The following is an 18,100-nucleotide window of genomic DNA, read 5'->3' on the forward strand; positions in this document are numbered from 1 at the left end:
GGGGCTGCAGGAAAATAAGCATAAAAATGCTGTTTGAAAGGGCAAATGAGGATAACCATTTTGGAGAATAATATACAACTGTGCAAATCAAATAACTGAAATGCTAATATCCTTTAATGAACTAGATTCCACAAAAGACATATACCCTAAGAGGTCACAGATAAGAAAATTCCCAAATACACAAAATACTCATAACAACATTTTTTGGGAGTAGTAAAGTATTAGAAAGTGGATGACCAGTGTTACATAAATGTTACAGAATTTTACTATGCTACTAAGCTCCTGAACAGATATGAATAAGCATTGTATTGGAAGCTCTTTTACTGGGTTGTTTAAGGTAGCTGGAAGCAAACACACTGAGAACTAAGGTAATTAGAAAGACAGAATTCTTTCCTCTCCGCCCCCCCCCCCAATTCTGCTATCTTTTCAGTTGGATTCAAATAGGGATTCAGAATTGGTAAGGAGACTGAAGTTTTTAACAGACAAATCACTTGCTATAATACCGGAAACAGGGATTTATATTAAAGGAAAGAAGGGTAAGGGAATTTAGATGGGAAAGAGGAAATTTAGGATTTCCTTAATCTATTATATATTCAATGCTAAGTAAGTATGACTGAATAGCCTTTGAGGGATATTGATAGTATCTTGAAATCTTCAGAGCTGTATCCTAAATCTTCCAAGGAAAAGCCAATAACCAAACAGGAATAGAAAAATCTCTCTGGTACCTTCTTCCTCATATCCAAGAAGAGAAGAAGAAGTGACTCAAACAGTTTCTGAGCCAACTTATTAAACTGCCTCTTCTAGGCCACATTCTTCTCTGGAATTTTCCTTGATGGGCAGATCTTTAAGCGTCCATTCATTGCATCTGCTTTGCAAGTTTTTCTGTAGCAATAATTCCTTACAGTATGAAAACATTTACATAAACTGATGCAGAGTGAAGCAGAGCTAAGAAAATAATATGCTATCTGACCACAACCATGCAAATGGGGGGTGGGGGCCGGGGGAAGAAGGGGTGTTGGTGGTCACAAAACAATCAAAGGTGAAAGTTTCAAAATAAAGAATAAGGGGGGGCATAGTTTCAAAAAAGAAATATCAAAAGATACACTAAATCATTCCTTCACAGAAATGTAAGATCCACAGATATGAAATGATACATATATCTTCAGATATTTTTGATGTGTTGAGGTTTTGCTGATTGGTCTCTGTTGTTTTTACTAATATTTAAAAAAATTATGTGTTATATAATTGAGGTTTCTGGGAGGGGGAATAGGAATAATGTAGGGAGAATTTTTTATAATGTAAAACAGAATGTTGAGATTTAATTTTTTTAAAGCCTTTGCTCTAAAAGTACTGACACATCTCGAGAATTATTTATATTACCCAAAGTGCACTGATATTTTTCCGTATTATTACTAAAATATCAGATTAAGATATTTATTGATAAAATCATTCATACTTTTAAAATATCTTAGAGATATAACCTATAACAACCATGTGATGAATGGATATGGTTTTTGGTGCAAAATTTCTCACAATGTTGTCAATGATTATACTTTTATTGTTTAACCATTAGTCAGGATCAATATTTTGTTTTTTTTAAGTGCTATATCAGAAAACTTCCTTCGAAATTCATAAGACTTTATATAATTAGCAATAAAATTTGTATCACTTTATTGGACAAAGAAAGACATTTATTCACCTGCAGTCTAAACATATTAAGATTTTCAAGTTCAAATGTCTGTTTAAAAGTTCTGTCTTAATGTCTTAATTATCTTGCTCAAGAACAAGAATAAATGTATCATCTATTTATTCCTGATAAATGGATTCTATGTCTATTTACGTTTTGAAATGTATGGGTCTTTAAAATGAGAGTGGTAATTAACAAAGAGTTTTCATCTTTATACATTGTAGGACAGGTATATCCCAAATAAATTGGGAAATATGTTCAAAACATTATTTTTAAAATTATCATACCTTTAATTTGTCACTTCATAGACCTGGAGAAGAAAATGAATCTCATTGACTTTTCATTTTCATTGTACAGATTTTCTTAATATTATAAAATATGAAAATTTCAAGAGAATTTTGTTATGAGATGAACTTTTTGGCTTTACCTTTAAATAAAAGGGAAAATTTTAATATTTCAAGTATCCATCAAAATATTTTCCATAGGAAGTTTGTCCCCATTCCATTATACAATTTTCATTAGAGCTTTGATTTACTGAATTTAAAGAAATTCAACTCTTCTTATAACTACTAAAAATAATAATTAGTATTGTGGCATCTAGGTGGCTCAGTGAATAGAGAAACAGGACTGGAGATGAAAGATCCTGGGTTCAAATCAGGCCTAAAAGACTCCCTTGCTTTGTGACCTAGGGCAACGCACATAAACCAAATTGCCCAGCCCTTACTAAACGTCTGCCTTGATATCAATTCTAAGACAGAAGGTAAAGAGTTTTAAAATAATTATAACTACATTTATGCAATACTTTTAAGAGTTGCAAATCACATTAAAAATATCTCATTTTATCCTAAAAACAATTCTAGGAAGCAGGTGCTATTGAATTTTTCCAGTTCATAACTGGAGAAATTCCATGTGAACTGGAACAACCTCCAGGAATTGATGCAGAGTGAGAGGAGCAGAACCAGGAAAACATTATACAGAGAGACTGATACACTGTGGTACAATCAAATGTAATGGACTTCTCCATTAGTGGCAGTGCAATGATCCTGAACAATTCTGAGGGATCTACAAGAAAGAATACTATCCACATTCAAAGGAAAAACTGTGGGAGCAGAAACAAAGAAAAACAACTGCTTGATTACATGGGTCGAGGGGGATATGGTTGGGGATGTAGATTCTAAATGATCATCCTAGTGCAAACATCAACAACATGGAAATGGGTTTTGATCAAGGACACATGTAAAACCCAGTGGAATTGTGTGTTGGCTATGGGAAGGGGTCAGGGAAGGGGAGGTGAGGGAAATAATATGATTCTTATAACCAAGGAATAATGTTCTAAATTGACTAATTAAATAAAATTTTTTAAAAATTAATTTTAAAAAATTTCCAGTTCACAGATGAAAAAAACTGAGATAGAAGTTAAGTGACTTGCCCAGGTAAACAAACCAAGAACCTGGATGGATTTAAAACTCTCGGAATTTATCTAGTACACAACATAGGATTTCATATTTCATGATAGAAACTATTTGCATATAAAACATATATGGCTTGCAACTTGCCATGATTATGAACTTTTCCAACTAGTGCTTATAGTAATAATTTCATTTGTACTTAGAGTTGTGTTCAGAGTATATCAATAGTTAGAGATAGGTTAAAAAATTGCCATCAAGGGTTTTATGATAGTAATTCTGTATGCAACATTATACAATGAAAATCCTTTTGAAGTTGTGTGAAAGTGTGAAAGTGTGAAAGTTATATAGAAGTCTCACTTTCATCAGAATGAGACAAAAAGCTGAATACATACACATTCATTAAACTGTTAATGTAGAAATACACTGAACCAGAGAAATGGAAAGAGGTATAGAGGTTGGAAACTGGGATTTAAAGAAAGGAAATTATCAGAGAGGAATTAGACAAAAGAAAAACAAAATCCATCTTCAGAGGCCAGAGCAAGAAGGAAATAAAAGAAAAAGAAGAAATTGAGAGTAAGACTCAATAACAGGGACCAAGCAGGGGAAAAGAAGTAGATGAATGAAAGGAGACTGCATCAAATATAAATTACTAGGGTTGCACATACTCTTATCTCAACATCTTCCTTTTGATAGAGAGGAGGTGGGGGATAAGAGAAGAAACGTTAAAGTATAAAAAACAAAATAAAGGAAAAGAGTTAACAGTCAAGCCAATACAGTTGTAGTAAGCAGCATCTAAGAAAAGCAAACAATACTCCCTACTCTCCAGGCACTCACAGTCTATATACATAATTAGGAAAAATTACTTCTGCAAAAGATGGGATGAACGCGCCCCCCCCCCCAAAAAATGGAGGAGAATAGTAGAATGGATTAAAAAACAGAATGCAATAATACATTACTTACAACAAACAAATATCCAATTTGTACAGACTTAAAATAATGATTGGAGCAAAATATATTGTGTTTCTGGGAAGTTATATTAAAGAAAACATTCTTAGTAGTCATGATCTCAGATAAGGAAATAAAAAACATGAACTAAATTTTCAAATATAAATATGAAAACAATAATCATAGAACACCTCAATATTCCTTTCCCATCTAGACTCTAACAAAAAAAATGAAATGCGAACAGGAATAGATTTTTAGAAAAGATAGTTCTCTAATGATTATTGAATGAGAAAAAAATCACATACATTTCTCAGAATTTCAAGCTCTCTAATAAAATTCAGCATGTGGTAAATAACAAAGATATCACAAAATTATTGAGAGAAAAATAGAAATACCAAATACATCTTTTATGGAACAAAATGCAACAAAATGTTCAAGAAAAGTCTCTGAAGGACTGAAAATTAATTGTAGACTAACAATCCTAAAGATTCTATCAAAAAAAATCATAGAAAAAAATATAAAATTTCAATAAGGAAAATTATCAGACAAAATTATGAAAATTTTTCAAAGCAGTCCTGAGTGAAAATTTATATACAACTTTTCAGTCAACAAAAGAACAAATCAGTAACATGCAATAATAACCACCACCAAACCTGGAGAATCAAGAAATTTAAAAAACCAAACTAAGTATCAAGGTAAAAAATATTAATAAAATTAAATTTTAAAAATTAAATTGATACATAAAATTAGAAGCTGTTTTTTGAGAAAAAATAAAATTGATTAGTCAATTAACATTTCAACTAAAAATAAAGAGGGAACCAAAATTACCAAAATAAAAATGAAATAGTTTTATTTTCATTACCAAATTCTCTCCCTTTCATGTCCACCCCTACACCCCACAATATGTATTAAGAAAGTTAAGACAAATAAAACCCTCAAAAAATATTTAGTCAGTTAAAACAAACTTCCACATTGGTTATGTTTATTTTTAAGACTGGGATTTTCTAGATCATGTTTCTGAATTTCTGGTATTTGTTTAAATAAATTTAAACCAATTTTCTTTACTTATACAAGTTTTAACTCATCCAGTGGATTTTCCCCCTTCAAATCAGAAATGGCTGTATATATCATAAAAAAAATATTTTATAAGGAACATGGACTATAAACATTTTAAACTTAATAATGGCAGTGAGGTGATAAAAGTAAACAGAAAGCTGAACCTGGAATCAGTTTATCCTTAGATCATCAAATACCTCTTCAGAGGCTCACTCATTATGTGACCCTGGGCAAATGACTTAACTACAGTTTGCCTCACCCTCCTCATCCATAAAATGGGTACTAAAAAGAATAGTAAAGGCTAGGTAATTTGGGGTTAAGTGGCTTGCCCAGGGTCACACACTAGTAATTATTAGTGGGAATATTTCATATGGTTATCTAGAATACTCAACTTATTTTCATTGTTTATGTTATAGTTTTTTGGGAGGGAAACCAGCTTATTATATCTACTAAAAATGAAAGAGAGTGAGAAGCATAATAAATATTATGTTACTTTTACCTTTAATAAAAAAAATTTAATTTTTTTTTTGCATTTATACACTTAATGTTCAAATACAGAATAAAATTTGGTAACAGTTCTCTTGTACCATGAACTCACCCTAATGGACTATAACAGATTATATTTACACTGAGATTTGACATATACTAACTCAAATTTGACCTCACTTGAACATGCATTATATAAAAACATAAGTTCCTTAGAGGTAATATCATTTTTTTGTCTTTTTTTTAATGTTCCTTATGCTTAAGTCAGTTGCTGGCAGGTAATGGCTTTGATGAAAGCTGGCTTATTGAGCAATACTATAATAACTGCTGAGCTGCATACATTGTCATAACAAATTTGCTTTTTCATCACACTCATAAATTTTAATTTGAACTTTATTTTCCCTGAAAAAATCGTATGTATTTCTATGGCAGTTGTATTTTAAAAAATTAATTTTGACCATTGCTTTGCAACACCCTCACCCCTACCACAAATTGCAGAGAAGATCATGCCTCAAAGTTTGGAAAACTCTCTTTGGACTGGATTATAGGACAGAAGAGGACTTAAAAAGCAAAGAAATAGTAAACACAGAGAAGAAAAGAAAGCAGAGCAGCCAGTAACAATAGATGAACAGTCACCTTACCAAGAAATAACATGCTCCTTATTCTCAAAGAGGTTAAGCCAATCAAAAGCAGTACAGCACAGAAAGCCTTTTCTAAATATAGATCCCAGGCAAAATTCAAACAATTCACAGACCTTCATCTCATATCTGGATATTGCATCAGGTAATTACCTCCATATCACCCAAATTAAATCCTCCCTCAAAATAGAAGCTAGGATAGTAAATCTTTCCTAAAAACTGTCTTTACCACACTGATATTCTGCTAAAGACTTAAAGTGATTGCCTTGGTTCCCACTATCCCAAATCTAAACTGCAAGAGGAAATTTTGAAGAAAATCATGGTATTCTTTTGCTAAGTACTAAACAGAAACATGCAAAAATTTGTTTGGAGGCATAGTCTTATAGTTTTTAAGTTGTTTTATCTTTTCACTTAAATTTTATGTTAAGATCACACAAAAGGTAATAAGTAAAGGAAAAGAAATATTGATTTTTAAAATAAGGGCAGGTCATATTCCCTGTTTTTAAATTACTATAATCTCCTGTAGACTATAATGTTATAGGTAATATATAGATATTTTTCATGAAGTTAACATAGATTCTCCAGTGACATACAACTCTATTACGTCATAATGCCAAAGGTAGAACACTGATCAGGTGACTAAAAGTTGTTAAGTGAAGCTAGAAAGACTCCAAGTATGGCCTCAGGACATGAGCAAATGTCTATTATCAGAGCGAGTCTAATGAAACTGAGAGAGGTCCATCAACAGATTAGTTGCAGGGTTATAAACTTTTCTAATGCAGCAATTCATGAAGGGAATCTCTTTGGGGCTACAACTAATAACCAATGTCAGCAGTGCCCAAACCCATAAAACTGTCAATCCTAGATTAAAATGGTCAAAGTGTAATAACTTAATGGTTTTAAAAATTATATTAATTTTTACTTTTTTAATCATTGTTATTAGTTTGGAAGGTTAATTTTCATGATGTGCTAGTGAGTCTATAAAATATTCATGGAAATTTTTCAAATTTTAAAAATGGTAAAAAGAAACAATTTAAAAGATATCTTTAATCCAAAAACTCATACAAATAAGGCTATCACAAAATTCCCACTAATCTCAAAGAGCTATAAAGAGTCTTTAAAAGATTCAAAATTAAGTTAATTGATGCAAAAGTAATTGAAAACTAATATTGGTTCAAGACGGGTACTTTAATATACAGAGTTCATACAGTCATAACATTGAACGTGAATGGGATGAACTCAAATACTAACAACATGGCAATGGGTTCAAGTCAAGAACACATATGATACCAGTGGAATCACACGTCGGCCACGGGGGGAGGGAGGGAGGAAAAGAAAATGATCTTTGTCTTTAATGAAAAATGCATGGAAATGATCAAATAAAATACTATATAAAAAAAAATAATATACAGAGTTCATAAATGATGCCGAATAGCTGAATGATCAATACCCTCAGTCTCTATTCAGGAATAAAAGTAATAGAGACGATGAAACAAAATATCTTTCTTAATAAGACCTCATTTATTGCTAGGGTATATTAATTGTGAGAACATGGTTTAAATGAGTCATAAAAGTTTTCTTTTAATTATTCTGAAATTTCATAAAAAACTAGCATTTAAATTGTATTTCTACATATTTAATTTACATATTCTAATACCAAAACTGCTCTAATAGACAAGCTTACGAAGAATAAGAAACATACTTATTGAGTTTCTTATAATTCCTAGCACAATTTTTCTAGATATAAGGCTATTTGATGGTGGTTATAATAGTTATTCATTTTAAATAAATTAAACAATGAAGTGAAAAAATTCAGTGATAAGAAAAAATTAAATGAAGTTTAATTCATGTTAGATAAGAAAGACTATAATAATTTCTCAAATATATACATATATAGCTCTAACAGTATTGGTTGTCTTTAGCAAAACTCTATTCACAAAAACTTTAAATATATCACATATGTCAACTCTTGATTTTTATTAACATTAATAAATATAGAAACTAAAGATAATGAGTCTAAATGACATTTGCCAGAAATGCTAATACCAGAGGATAAAATAATAAATGAATTATTTTCTCTCATCACACCAGGATGAATAACTCTTTCCATTTAAGGGGATGACTAGTCCCTTAGATTCATATTCAAAGCATTTTCTTTCTCTCAGTACAATCCACCTCACCTTTGACCTCATCACAAATCTACCTCCTAGCCATTCTCTGAATTACCCTCTCAACAAGGGATGCCATCACTAGACTTGGGCAAGCCTATATACATATTAAATGAGTAGACTATAACCCTTTCTTCAGCCTAGCCTGGTCTTTCCCATTAGAAACTCGTCCCAAACAGTAGCATTATCTATTCCCCCTCAGCCAACATAAATTCCCACTCAGATTTTGCCCAGAAAGGCTCTGCTAAAATAATTATTGTTAAAGGATCTGTTAAGTGAAATAAGACTGCATGTTATGCCATCCTCGACAGTTTGGTGTGTTTCAGGTATGATTTAATTAATTGTAACAAAAGAGTTAACAAAGATGAAACATATGAAGCCCTCTGACATTCTTAGGAGTCAGAGGACAATAACTATTACATTCAAAACTGTGGTGATTACAAAATCCACAAAGGGAAGAGAGTACAGGAGTGGATCTGAGGACGAAGAAGCAAATTATTTTGGTGACATCCAACATCTTACTGGGTGGAGCTGATAGCAGCAATGCTGATAGTCAAATGTACATATCAAGTTTGTTGGCTTATAGTAAACAAAGAATGACAAAAAGGAGACCAAAACTATTCCACATGCGGTTTCCTAGTACAGTAGACAGATTGTTGGACTTAGATTCATTAAAAACTGAGCTCAAATCTAGACTTTGAAGCTTACTAGGTCTGGGTACGGCACTTCACCTCTGTCAGCCTCCATTTTCTCAACAGTAAAAGGGAATAACAGCACTTTTATATTATGTTATCTTGAGTTATCATGTTGTTGTCATCATGAGGATTAAATGGGATAATATATACAGAGTACTTGATACAGTACCTGGCATGTAACACTACTTATTAGCATTGCCATATTCATGGGAAACTATCCAACCAAACATATCCTTCCAAATGACAAGTGCTGCAGCTTCACATGCATGCAGAGCACAGCACATAATTCTGTAGCTTCTATGTCATAAAACACAGGTGTAGATTTGGATTAGATTAAGTGACAGGTTTGAGGTTCAGACTTGTACTGCAAAAGATTGAGCCAATTCCATGAGTTGCTCAAAAATTCTGGTCTATGTGGTCTGTTCATATAACACTATTGATAGCCACTTACACTCATCGAGTCAAATGGCAATAAAAATTAGATCATATAAATCCAGTTGGATATAGAATCTATTTTCACTTAATGGCACGGCATTTTATATATTCCACCCAGGCACCAATTTGCAATAATTACAATAAGTAATGAAACCATTCCCTTGTATAAAGAAGATTCTGTGGGTATATCAGGGCTTTTCATGATATCTGGTAGTTTTCAGTAAAGCAGAAATCATTGTATGAGTGGTCCAGGGGCTCTACAGACACCAAGAAGAATGATGCTCACTCTGGATATGCATCTAAGAACACTATTCTCATACTAAATCATAGAATATCACTGATTTCTTCTCAAAATGATCGAGAATGCATTTAGTGAAAACGTGAAAATATGCTTACAACATAAAACAAAATATTAGCATTTTAACAACAAATAAAAAGAATGCCTTTTTTTAAAAAATCTTATTTAATAAAAGAGAGAAAAAGGATTATGACATTTACAGCTAGGAATCATTCCTTTTAGAAGAAAATGAAAGACGAGGCCATCACTAATTGATAACAAATATTAGAAGGTTGGAAATCCTATTGATCATCAGAATAGAGAGTATGAAAGCACTGTTCCAACAGATTGAACTCTATGGGCACAAGTGTGAAGACTTGATGAAAACAAGTTATGAATAAGTGTGGATCTGGCCTTAGACATTTCCTACCTGTGTGACCGTGGGAAAATCACTTAACCCCTATTGCCTAGACTTTACCTCTCCTGCCTTGGAACTGATTCTTAATACTGATTCTGAGACAGAAAATAAAGATTTTTTTAAAAATCATGGACAAGTTTAACTAAAGCTCTCCCAAAATATTTGTTATTATAGCCAAGACATGACGGTGGCCTATAAAAACAATGGTAAGTGTTCTCACTACTCTACTCCCTCAACTTCTTTCCATGGATTTTTAACCAGATCTGCCTCAAGAGGCAGAGCTAAACTCCACTAAAAAAACCTCCTGTCCCTCTTCCTCTCATTCCAATAAGACTCTCATAAACCTCCTCAGAATTATAGTTCTATAGCCTCTAAAATACACCATTCCTTTCATATATTATCATAGATATTATATCTCTTAGAGTCTTCCTCTAATGGAAATCAAGGAAAGATGTGAGAAGAAAAGAGGTTCATTTTTGCTGGATCTAAGGGTAAATGGAGAAGAATTAAATTTTCCCTGTTGCCTGGTAGAATCAGAAGTAATGGCTCCACAAATATAAAGTTTTTAAGGGAAAGAAATGAGCATATACATACATACATACGTATGTATGTATGTATGTGTGTGTGTGTGTGTGTGTGTGTGTGTGTGTGTGTGTGTGTGTATTGCCGAACCGTGTGCCAGACACTATGCTAAGTACTTATTGTTGGTGGCAACGTGGTCTTAGATGATAGACTTTTGGTGACTTGACAGGGAGCTTAATTATACTAAAAAAAAAAAAACTTTGTTTCTCTGGGAAAATGAATTTTAAGTTACAAACTAATGAATTTTTTAAATCCAACCTGTTCATAAGTTGGTAACTCACCAAAAGACACATTCATTTGAAATATCAGTATTACAGTGAGAGGGATTAAATGTCTTCATATGAGAAGGATTATCTCATAAAGAAGTTTTGGGGGGTTTTTAAGCCTAGAAAAAGGTTAAAGAAAAAGTCTGACTGACATTCTATGATGTCTGTCACAACTACTTTCAACTTACACAATATAGGTCAATATTTATGTCAAATTGGAAAGTCTAGACACTAAGTTTCTATTTTTAATACACAGACAGTTCTCATTTTTTCTAACTAGACTGTTCCTTACAGAATGAGAATTTGCCCTCAGATATGGGAGAGGGAGGCAGGAAGGAGGCCAAGTACCTGTGGAGGGAGAGGACTGGCCCATGGTTCAAGGACATGTAGAAACCAGAGACAGGGAAATACGAGGGAGAGGAAGAGAAGGCCAAGACCATTGATATTGGGATCTGGCCAGAAAAAAGAGAAAAATCACCTTGGAGTTAGGGAGTGGGAAAGACACAAGAGAATCGTGGAAGACATACTAGGCCAGATGGGTGAGTCAATCTGGGAAAAATTTTTCTCTCTCAAGGTCTCAAGCCATGTAAGGCCCTGACCAGGGTGGTAGTAGCAATAGTGATCTCTTCCTGTTTTCCCTTGGAAGAATAGGGTTTTTTTTAAGATGGATTATGGAAAGGGTGGGAGGCTGCTGAGCACTGAGCCAAGGGGCAGAAGGGGAAAGAGAGAACTCAGTACTATAAAGTTAACATAGGTATTTTTTTAAATGCTAATTTCTTTCAGAATTCTCAAATTTGCATAATGTGAATTTTTGTAAAGCAAGAATAGTCTGTATATCTCTAACCTGGGAGGTCTGAAATATTCACTTTAACTAGAATGGTTTGAATTATAAATTTTTTAATAGATGAACATTTATCAAAATTCTATTTTCCAAAAATTGTTAATATTAACTTATTGCTAAAATATTCTTACACCTAATCAAAGTTTAATAAAATAACATAATAGTTTTTAATGACATCAATTTTAATTTTTATATAATTATTCAAAATTATGGAATCTATTTTTATATTTAAAATATAGAATAGTGGAAAATAGTGTGTGTGTGTGTGTGTGTGTGTGTGTGTGTGTGTGTGTGTGTGTGTGTGTGTGTGTGTGTGTGTAGAATAGTGATAGTAGATGTTCTCACATCCAAGAGAAGATATACCCAGTAAAAAAGCATTCCGAATTGATATGAGGAAGAAAAAAAAATCACTCTAATGCCAGTGTGAATGAATGAAAATACTATTTTACCTATTTTTATATGTGTTTAGGCATGAAGATACAAAGATAAATCAAATAACTGTCATCGTTGGACCAGGAGCCACACATATAAAAAAATTATTCTTTACATGTATTATGACAATTTACTTTTTTTCCCTAGCAAATTATATACCAGGCACTGTGTTAAATGTTGGGGATACAAAAAGGGGGCAAAATACAGTCCCTGCCCTCAAGGAGTTTACAATCTCTTGGAAGAGACAACATATATACCTACATATATTTATATAGTACGTGTGTATAAAAACACATATGCGTAGATATAGGATAAATTGGAAATAATGAAAAGAGAGAAGACACAGGAATTAAGAAAGGTTGGAGAAGGCTTTCAGTATGTGTGATTTTAGTTGGGATTAGAAGCCAGAGAAATCACTAATATGAACAGAGGAGGAGAAGCATTCCAGGAATGGGGATGGTGAGAGATGAGGCTTAGAGATAAGTGATGGAGCATCTTGTTCATACAACAGCCAGGAGGCCAGTGTCAATGAGGATCCATTAGGGAGTAAGATGTAAAAAGGCTGGAAAGGTAGGACAGGACCGGGTTACAAAGGGCTTTGAATATCAAATAGAGAATTTTGGATTTGTACCTGGACGTAACAGGGAGCCAATAGATTTTACAGAATAAGGGTTGGATAGGATCAGCATTCAAGACCAACACTTTAGTGGCTGAATGGAGAATGCATTGCCACAGGGAAGAGACTCAAGGCACACAGATCTACCAGCAGGTTACTGCAATAATCCAAGCAGAAGGTGATAAAAGGTCTGCACCAGGGTTGTGGCAGCATCAGAGGTAAGAACAGGCAAACTCAAGAGATGCTACAAAGGTAAAATAGACAGGCTTTGGAAACATTTGGATTGGGGGGGGGGGGGGAGAGGATAGTGAGGAATACAGCATGACACATAGGTTGCAAGTAGTTAATGTTAAGAGACATGGATGGTCAAATGGAGGGAGAAGATGAGATCATCAGGTAAGAGTATAAAAATAAAAGAGAAAAAGATAAAGAATAGGGTCATGCATTAAAACCACAATTAATTACAGCTAAATGTGTGGAAAATCTTGGCAAGTAGTCCTAATAAATACTTAAAGACAGGAAAAAAATATATACTAAGAATCTTAGCCCTTAAAAGTAATTGCACGTGTAAGGATCTCCCTAAAAAGTGGTAAGAAGTGAATATATAAGTGCAGAGTAATAATTTCACCTGGAAGCTAATATTGATTGTCTTATTATCAGGTAAAACCATAATGGCTACTGTTCAAAACACCTGACATAATTATTGGTATTAGAGTACAATTAACACAACTATCATTATTATTTTAGCTATTTAAACACTTTCAAATAGCTTTTATTCATGTTTTTATCCACAAAAAAAGAACATTTTTTTAAAAGTTTTCCTTATGCTATAAAATATCTTACTGAATCTACATGCCTTTCTCCTATGCATTCCAATAACTGGGGGTCAATAAGCATTCAATTTACAGGTCCATTGCACTAGAGATACAAAATGGAATCATTCATAGTTACCTTTCTATCACTACATCTGGAAATATAGATGTAGACATAATCAGCAATGGGATTATTTTTATCTATTAGGAAAGTAAACGGATTCATTTGTACTTCAAAAACATTCATTTAATTAGGAGCACTTCCTCATTTTGGTTATATAAATAATTAGGAATGTTCAAAATTACTAAAATTCACTACATTTGTTTCTAAAGTAGCTAGAGAGGGAATCTTTCAATATTACTATGACCACTAATTACAAAGTATCAATTTTTCATTTTCTTATTAACAAACAAAACTAAATTAACTTATTCAAAATGTAATCATATTTCATTGATTTTAAATAGCTATGTTAATGAACACTAGCATTTGATTTATGAATGCTTTATTTTTGCAAGAATTAGAAAAAGCAGAAAGAAATCATATTAAAAAACAATTTGATTGCCTGATGATCCAACTAAACCATAATACCTGTTCAATTAATAAGCGTACACCAAGAATAACTGGTTAACTTTTTCAATATAACGTGTTGGTGTCAATGGTGTTTCATTTGATGGTCTCTTTTATAAGACAAGTGAAGAACCAAATAAAGAAATGAATGAAGGAACCAGTTCCCAAAAAACAGCTTACCAGAGTGATGTCTCTTGAAGCAGCAGCTGCACTCATGTGTAAACTGGGCTGCCGGACTGAACTACTGCAATCAAGGGCTCGAGCAAAGGTTCCGACCGCACTAGGCAAACCAAGAGGAATGGGGGAAAGTAGAGACAGAGAGAGAAAGAGAGAGGAAAATTTTAATTTTATTCTCTTTCCCCCTTTATAGTACTATTATATTCTTCAGCAGATAATTAAGAGCCATTTAACTATAAGAGCACAACAAAATATAGACATGCGAAAAATCATTTTACATTTTATAAATTTATCAAGGCCAAAATCTTAGGTATAAATCATTCTTATTAAGTCAATAAAAATAAGTTTGGGTGTAGGAGGGCATAGAGGAAGAATAGAGGGATAGAAAAGATAGGAAACAAAATAAAGAAGGTAGTTCATGAAACCCCATCAAGTGCTCCTAACTTCAGCACTATCAGCCATGAGCATCTGGTGGAAGAAGTGAAGGCTACAAGCTTCTGTGGTTTCTGTGGTCTGACCATGCTGACCACAGAGGTCACAGTAGCAAAAATGTAGAATTCCAGAACCCTGACCAGGCTAAAGCCCCTAAAGATCAGCTTCCTAGAAACTGAGACTACATTGTTCACCTGCTCTAGAATTCTTCCCTCTAATATAGGTCTTTTACTACCATTTGAATTCTCCAAAAACAGTACATTTTATAATTTAATTCAATAATCTGTCTACTTTAAAAACATTTCACTTAATTATGTGCCCTAGACTCTAGATATTCAGGACTGTTTTCTTTTCTGTATGCAGCTCCTGTAACATATATCTTCTCTTTTAGTTGGGGGAAAATGCCATGAATTTTAGTCTAGTACTTGAAATGTACTATAAATACAAAAATAATAAACTTCCATCATCTCCATCTTTTATATAATACAAGGTTTTGTCTCATTTAATGCTAATAATCTCATCAGATCAAATTGATTCAAATATCATCACTATGAAAATGAAATCTCAAATCTATTTATAGTTCATATCATTCTCCTTAGCTATAGGCCTCTAAGGGTGTATACATCCATCTGAATGAAATAAAATAGAAAACTATTTATTAATCACTTTCCATGCACCAAGAATTAAGCTAAGGGCTATGGATACAACCAGAAAAGCAAAACAGAATTTCCTTTCAAAGAGTTTACCGTACAATTAGGAGAGACAACATATATAGTAGGATTCTCTAACAAAATAGGTGAACAGGTCCAGGCTTTGGGAATCAATGACAGATGAGAGGACAGTGCCTAGAAGGTAAAGAGACAAGTCTATTGCTCTACCATCTTTTTGGAAGGTCCAGTGACTCCTGCTCATCCAAGCAAGATGAACTGCCAAGTACTGATCAACAACCAAATGGAAAGGAGATAAAAAGGGGTCAAAGACTAAAAGTGCAGTAGAATTCAGGGTTAATTCTTGCACAGGTGAGGATGGGGGACAGGCAGCATGCAACTAGAAAAAAGTGTCCAATCTCTGATCAGAACTGAACAAGGAGGTCTTGGATGGGGGAAGAGAGTCTCCACAGGTACCTCAAACTCAACATGGGAAAACAGGCCTCATTATCTTTCACCTTATTAATATTTTCCTTAATATTTCCACATCAATTCTCATCAAGGAAATTAAGTCTATACTATAGTATTCTTTCTCTGTTTTAACCATCTTTAGAATAAATATCAAATTAGATAGATACTAATAATATTAAGGAAATCCACTTATTTCTATGTTTCCTACTAGATTTGGTTTTGTTTTAAATAGGAATGGGTACAGTATCTTCTCCAAACCATTTTTCTTCATTTAATGATATAATCTCATTATTTTTGTTGCTTTTCATTTCAATATAGTTTATTATGTGGATAATTGTTCTCATATTTAACTGATCATTTCTAGAATACAATCAAGTCATAGTGTATGATCTTTGTGATGTTATTACTTCTCATTATCTTTCCCTCTGAAACCTATCCTTCTTCAAAACTTTCCTATTTTTACCAAGAGCAACCCCATCCTTTCAAGCTTGTCATCTCAGAATCATCAGTTCTTTTTACTCACAACTCACCCTCTATCCAATAGGCTGTTTTTGTCATTCCTAACTTGAGAGTATATTCTGCAACCATCCTTTCCCTCCAATCATACAGTTACCATCTAAGTTTAGACTTTCATAACAGTTCTCTTGGAATACTAAAAATTATACCTTTAATTTGCAGAATTACAAGCAAAAAAAAAATTAAAATGTTTCCAGTTCCTCATTTATAAACTATCATCCATATCATATTGATATGCTTCAAGCACAGATATAAGCATACTACTTATTGTTCAGCTCTAGGTACATTAGTAGCTTTCTGGGATAAAATAAAAGCTCAACAATTGTTTGGCACATAATGCATGTCATTTTCTGGTTCCAATTTACTTCTTTAGATTAATTTAAACATTACTGGCCATCACATATCTGTTCCAGATAAACTGGTTGGCTTATTATTGACCCTCTATGACATTTGATCATTTGTTTAGATGGTTTTTAATAAAATCTTAACTAGAAAAAAAAAAAGAACATTTCCATAGACAAAGAACAGAAGCAAATTTTAAATAACCTGAATCTATATAATGTAGAGCTTTTTAAATATATATTAAAATTTAACACAGTAGTATTGACACTCATTATTGTTTAGTCATTTCAATCATGTATGACTCTTTGTGACTCCACTTGGGTTTTTATTGACAAAGACCTCAGGATGGTTTTCCATTTCATTCTTCAGCTCACATTACAGATGAAGAACTGAGGCAAATACGTTATGTGATGTTCCTAGGGTCATATAACTAGTGAGTACCTGGGGCCAGATTTGAACTCGGGGAAATGAGTCTAACTTGCTTATCTGTTTGTCCTTGTGAAATTCCTTCTGTTCTCTTCAATGTGTTTTAGAAATATTTCACTGGCACCTTTTCCTTTTCTCCTAGTTTTAGCCAAAAACTTTTTTGTAACAAGTAGGTATAGTCAAGCAAAAAGAAATTCAACTTTTATTAGTTGTGTCTAAAAAATGTGTGTCTCATTTTGGAACTATAGGACTCATCACCGGAAGACCATTTAATGATCACTGATATTATGACACATGAAAAGTGTGGTAATATCAATTACAATGATCAAAGTTCAAAGCTGTTTTACTTGAGGATATTGTGAATACTGTATCAATCCTGGATTTGTTCGTTACATTCTATCAGTTTGAACAAATCCTACAAGATTTCTCTGAATCCATTCCTTTATTGACGATCTTATGGTTGCAATAATATTCTATTAATATCATGTACCATAATTTGTTCAGTCACTTCAAATAGAATACGCTTAAAAATACTTTGAAAGAACAAAAAATACAGTTAAAAATACTTCTGTATACATAGGAGTCTTTTCTATTTGTCTTTAATCTCTCTAGAAGTATATAGTGGTATCCTTAAATCAAAGTGCATGCATAACCTAGTGACTTAAGGAGAGTTCCAAACTACTTTCCAAAATGTCTGGACCAATTTACCTCCACCAACAATATATTAGTAGTCTGTCCTCCAACAGTGCCACTGACTG

General features: G+C 33.0%; 1 protein-coding gene across 3 annotated transcripts in view; it reads right to left on the reverse strand.

The window, feature by feature from the left end:
• Positions 1 to 18,100, reverse strand: part of MTA3 (metastasis associated 1 family member 3) — a 219,487-nt gene that overhangs the window by 70,495 nt on the left and 130,892 nt on the right. For all 3 annotated transcript variants that reach the window (XM_056823423.1, XM_056823468.1, XM_056823507.1), the window contains exon 8: positions 14,512 to 14,611. In XM_056823423.1, the coding sequence (XP_056679401.1) occupies positions 14,512 to 14,611 (100 nt within the window). The remainder of the gene's footprint in view (positions 1 to 14,511; positions 14,612 to 18,100) is intronic.

Source organism: Monodelphis domestica, chromosome 1, assembly GCF_027887165.1.
Source record: "Monodelphis domestica isolate mMonDom1 chromosome 1, mMonDom1.pri, whole genome shotgun sequence".
NCBI lineage: Eukaryota > Metazoa > Chordata > Mammalia > Didelphimorphia > Didelphidae > Monodelphis > Monodelphis domestica.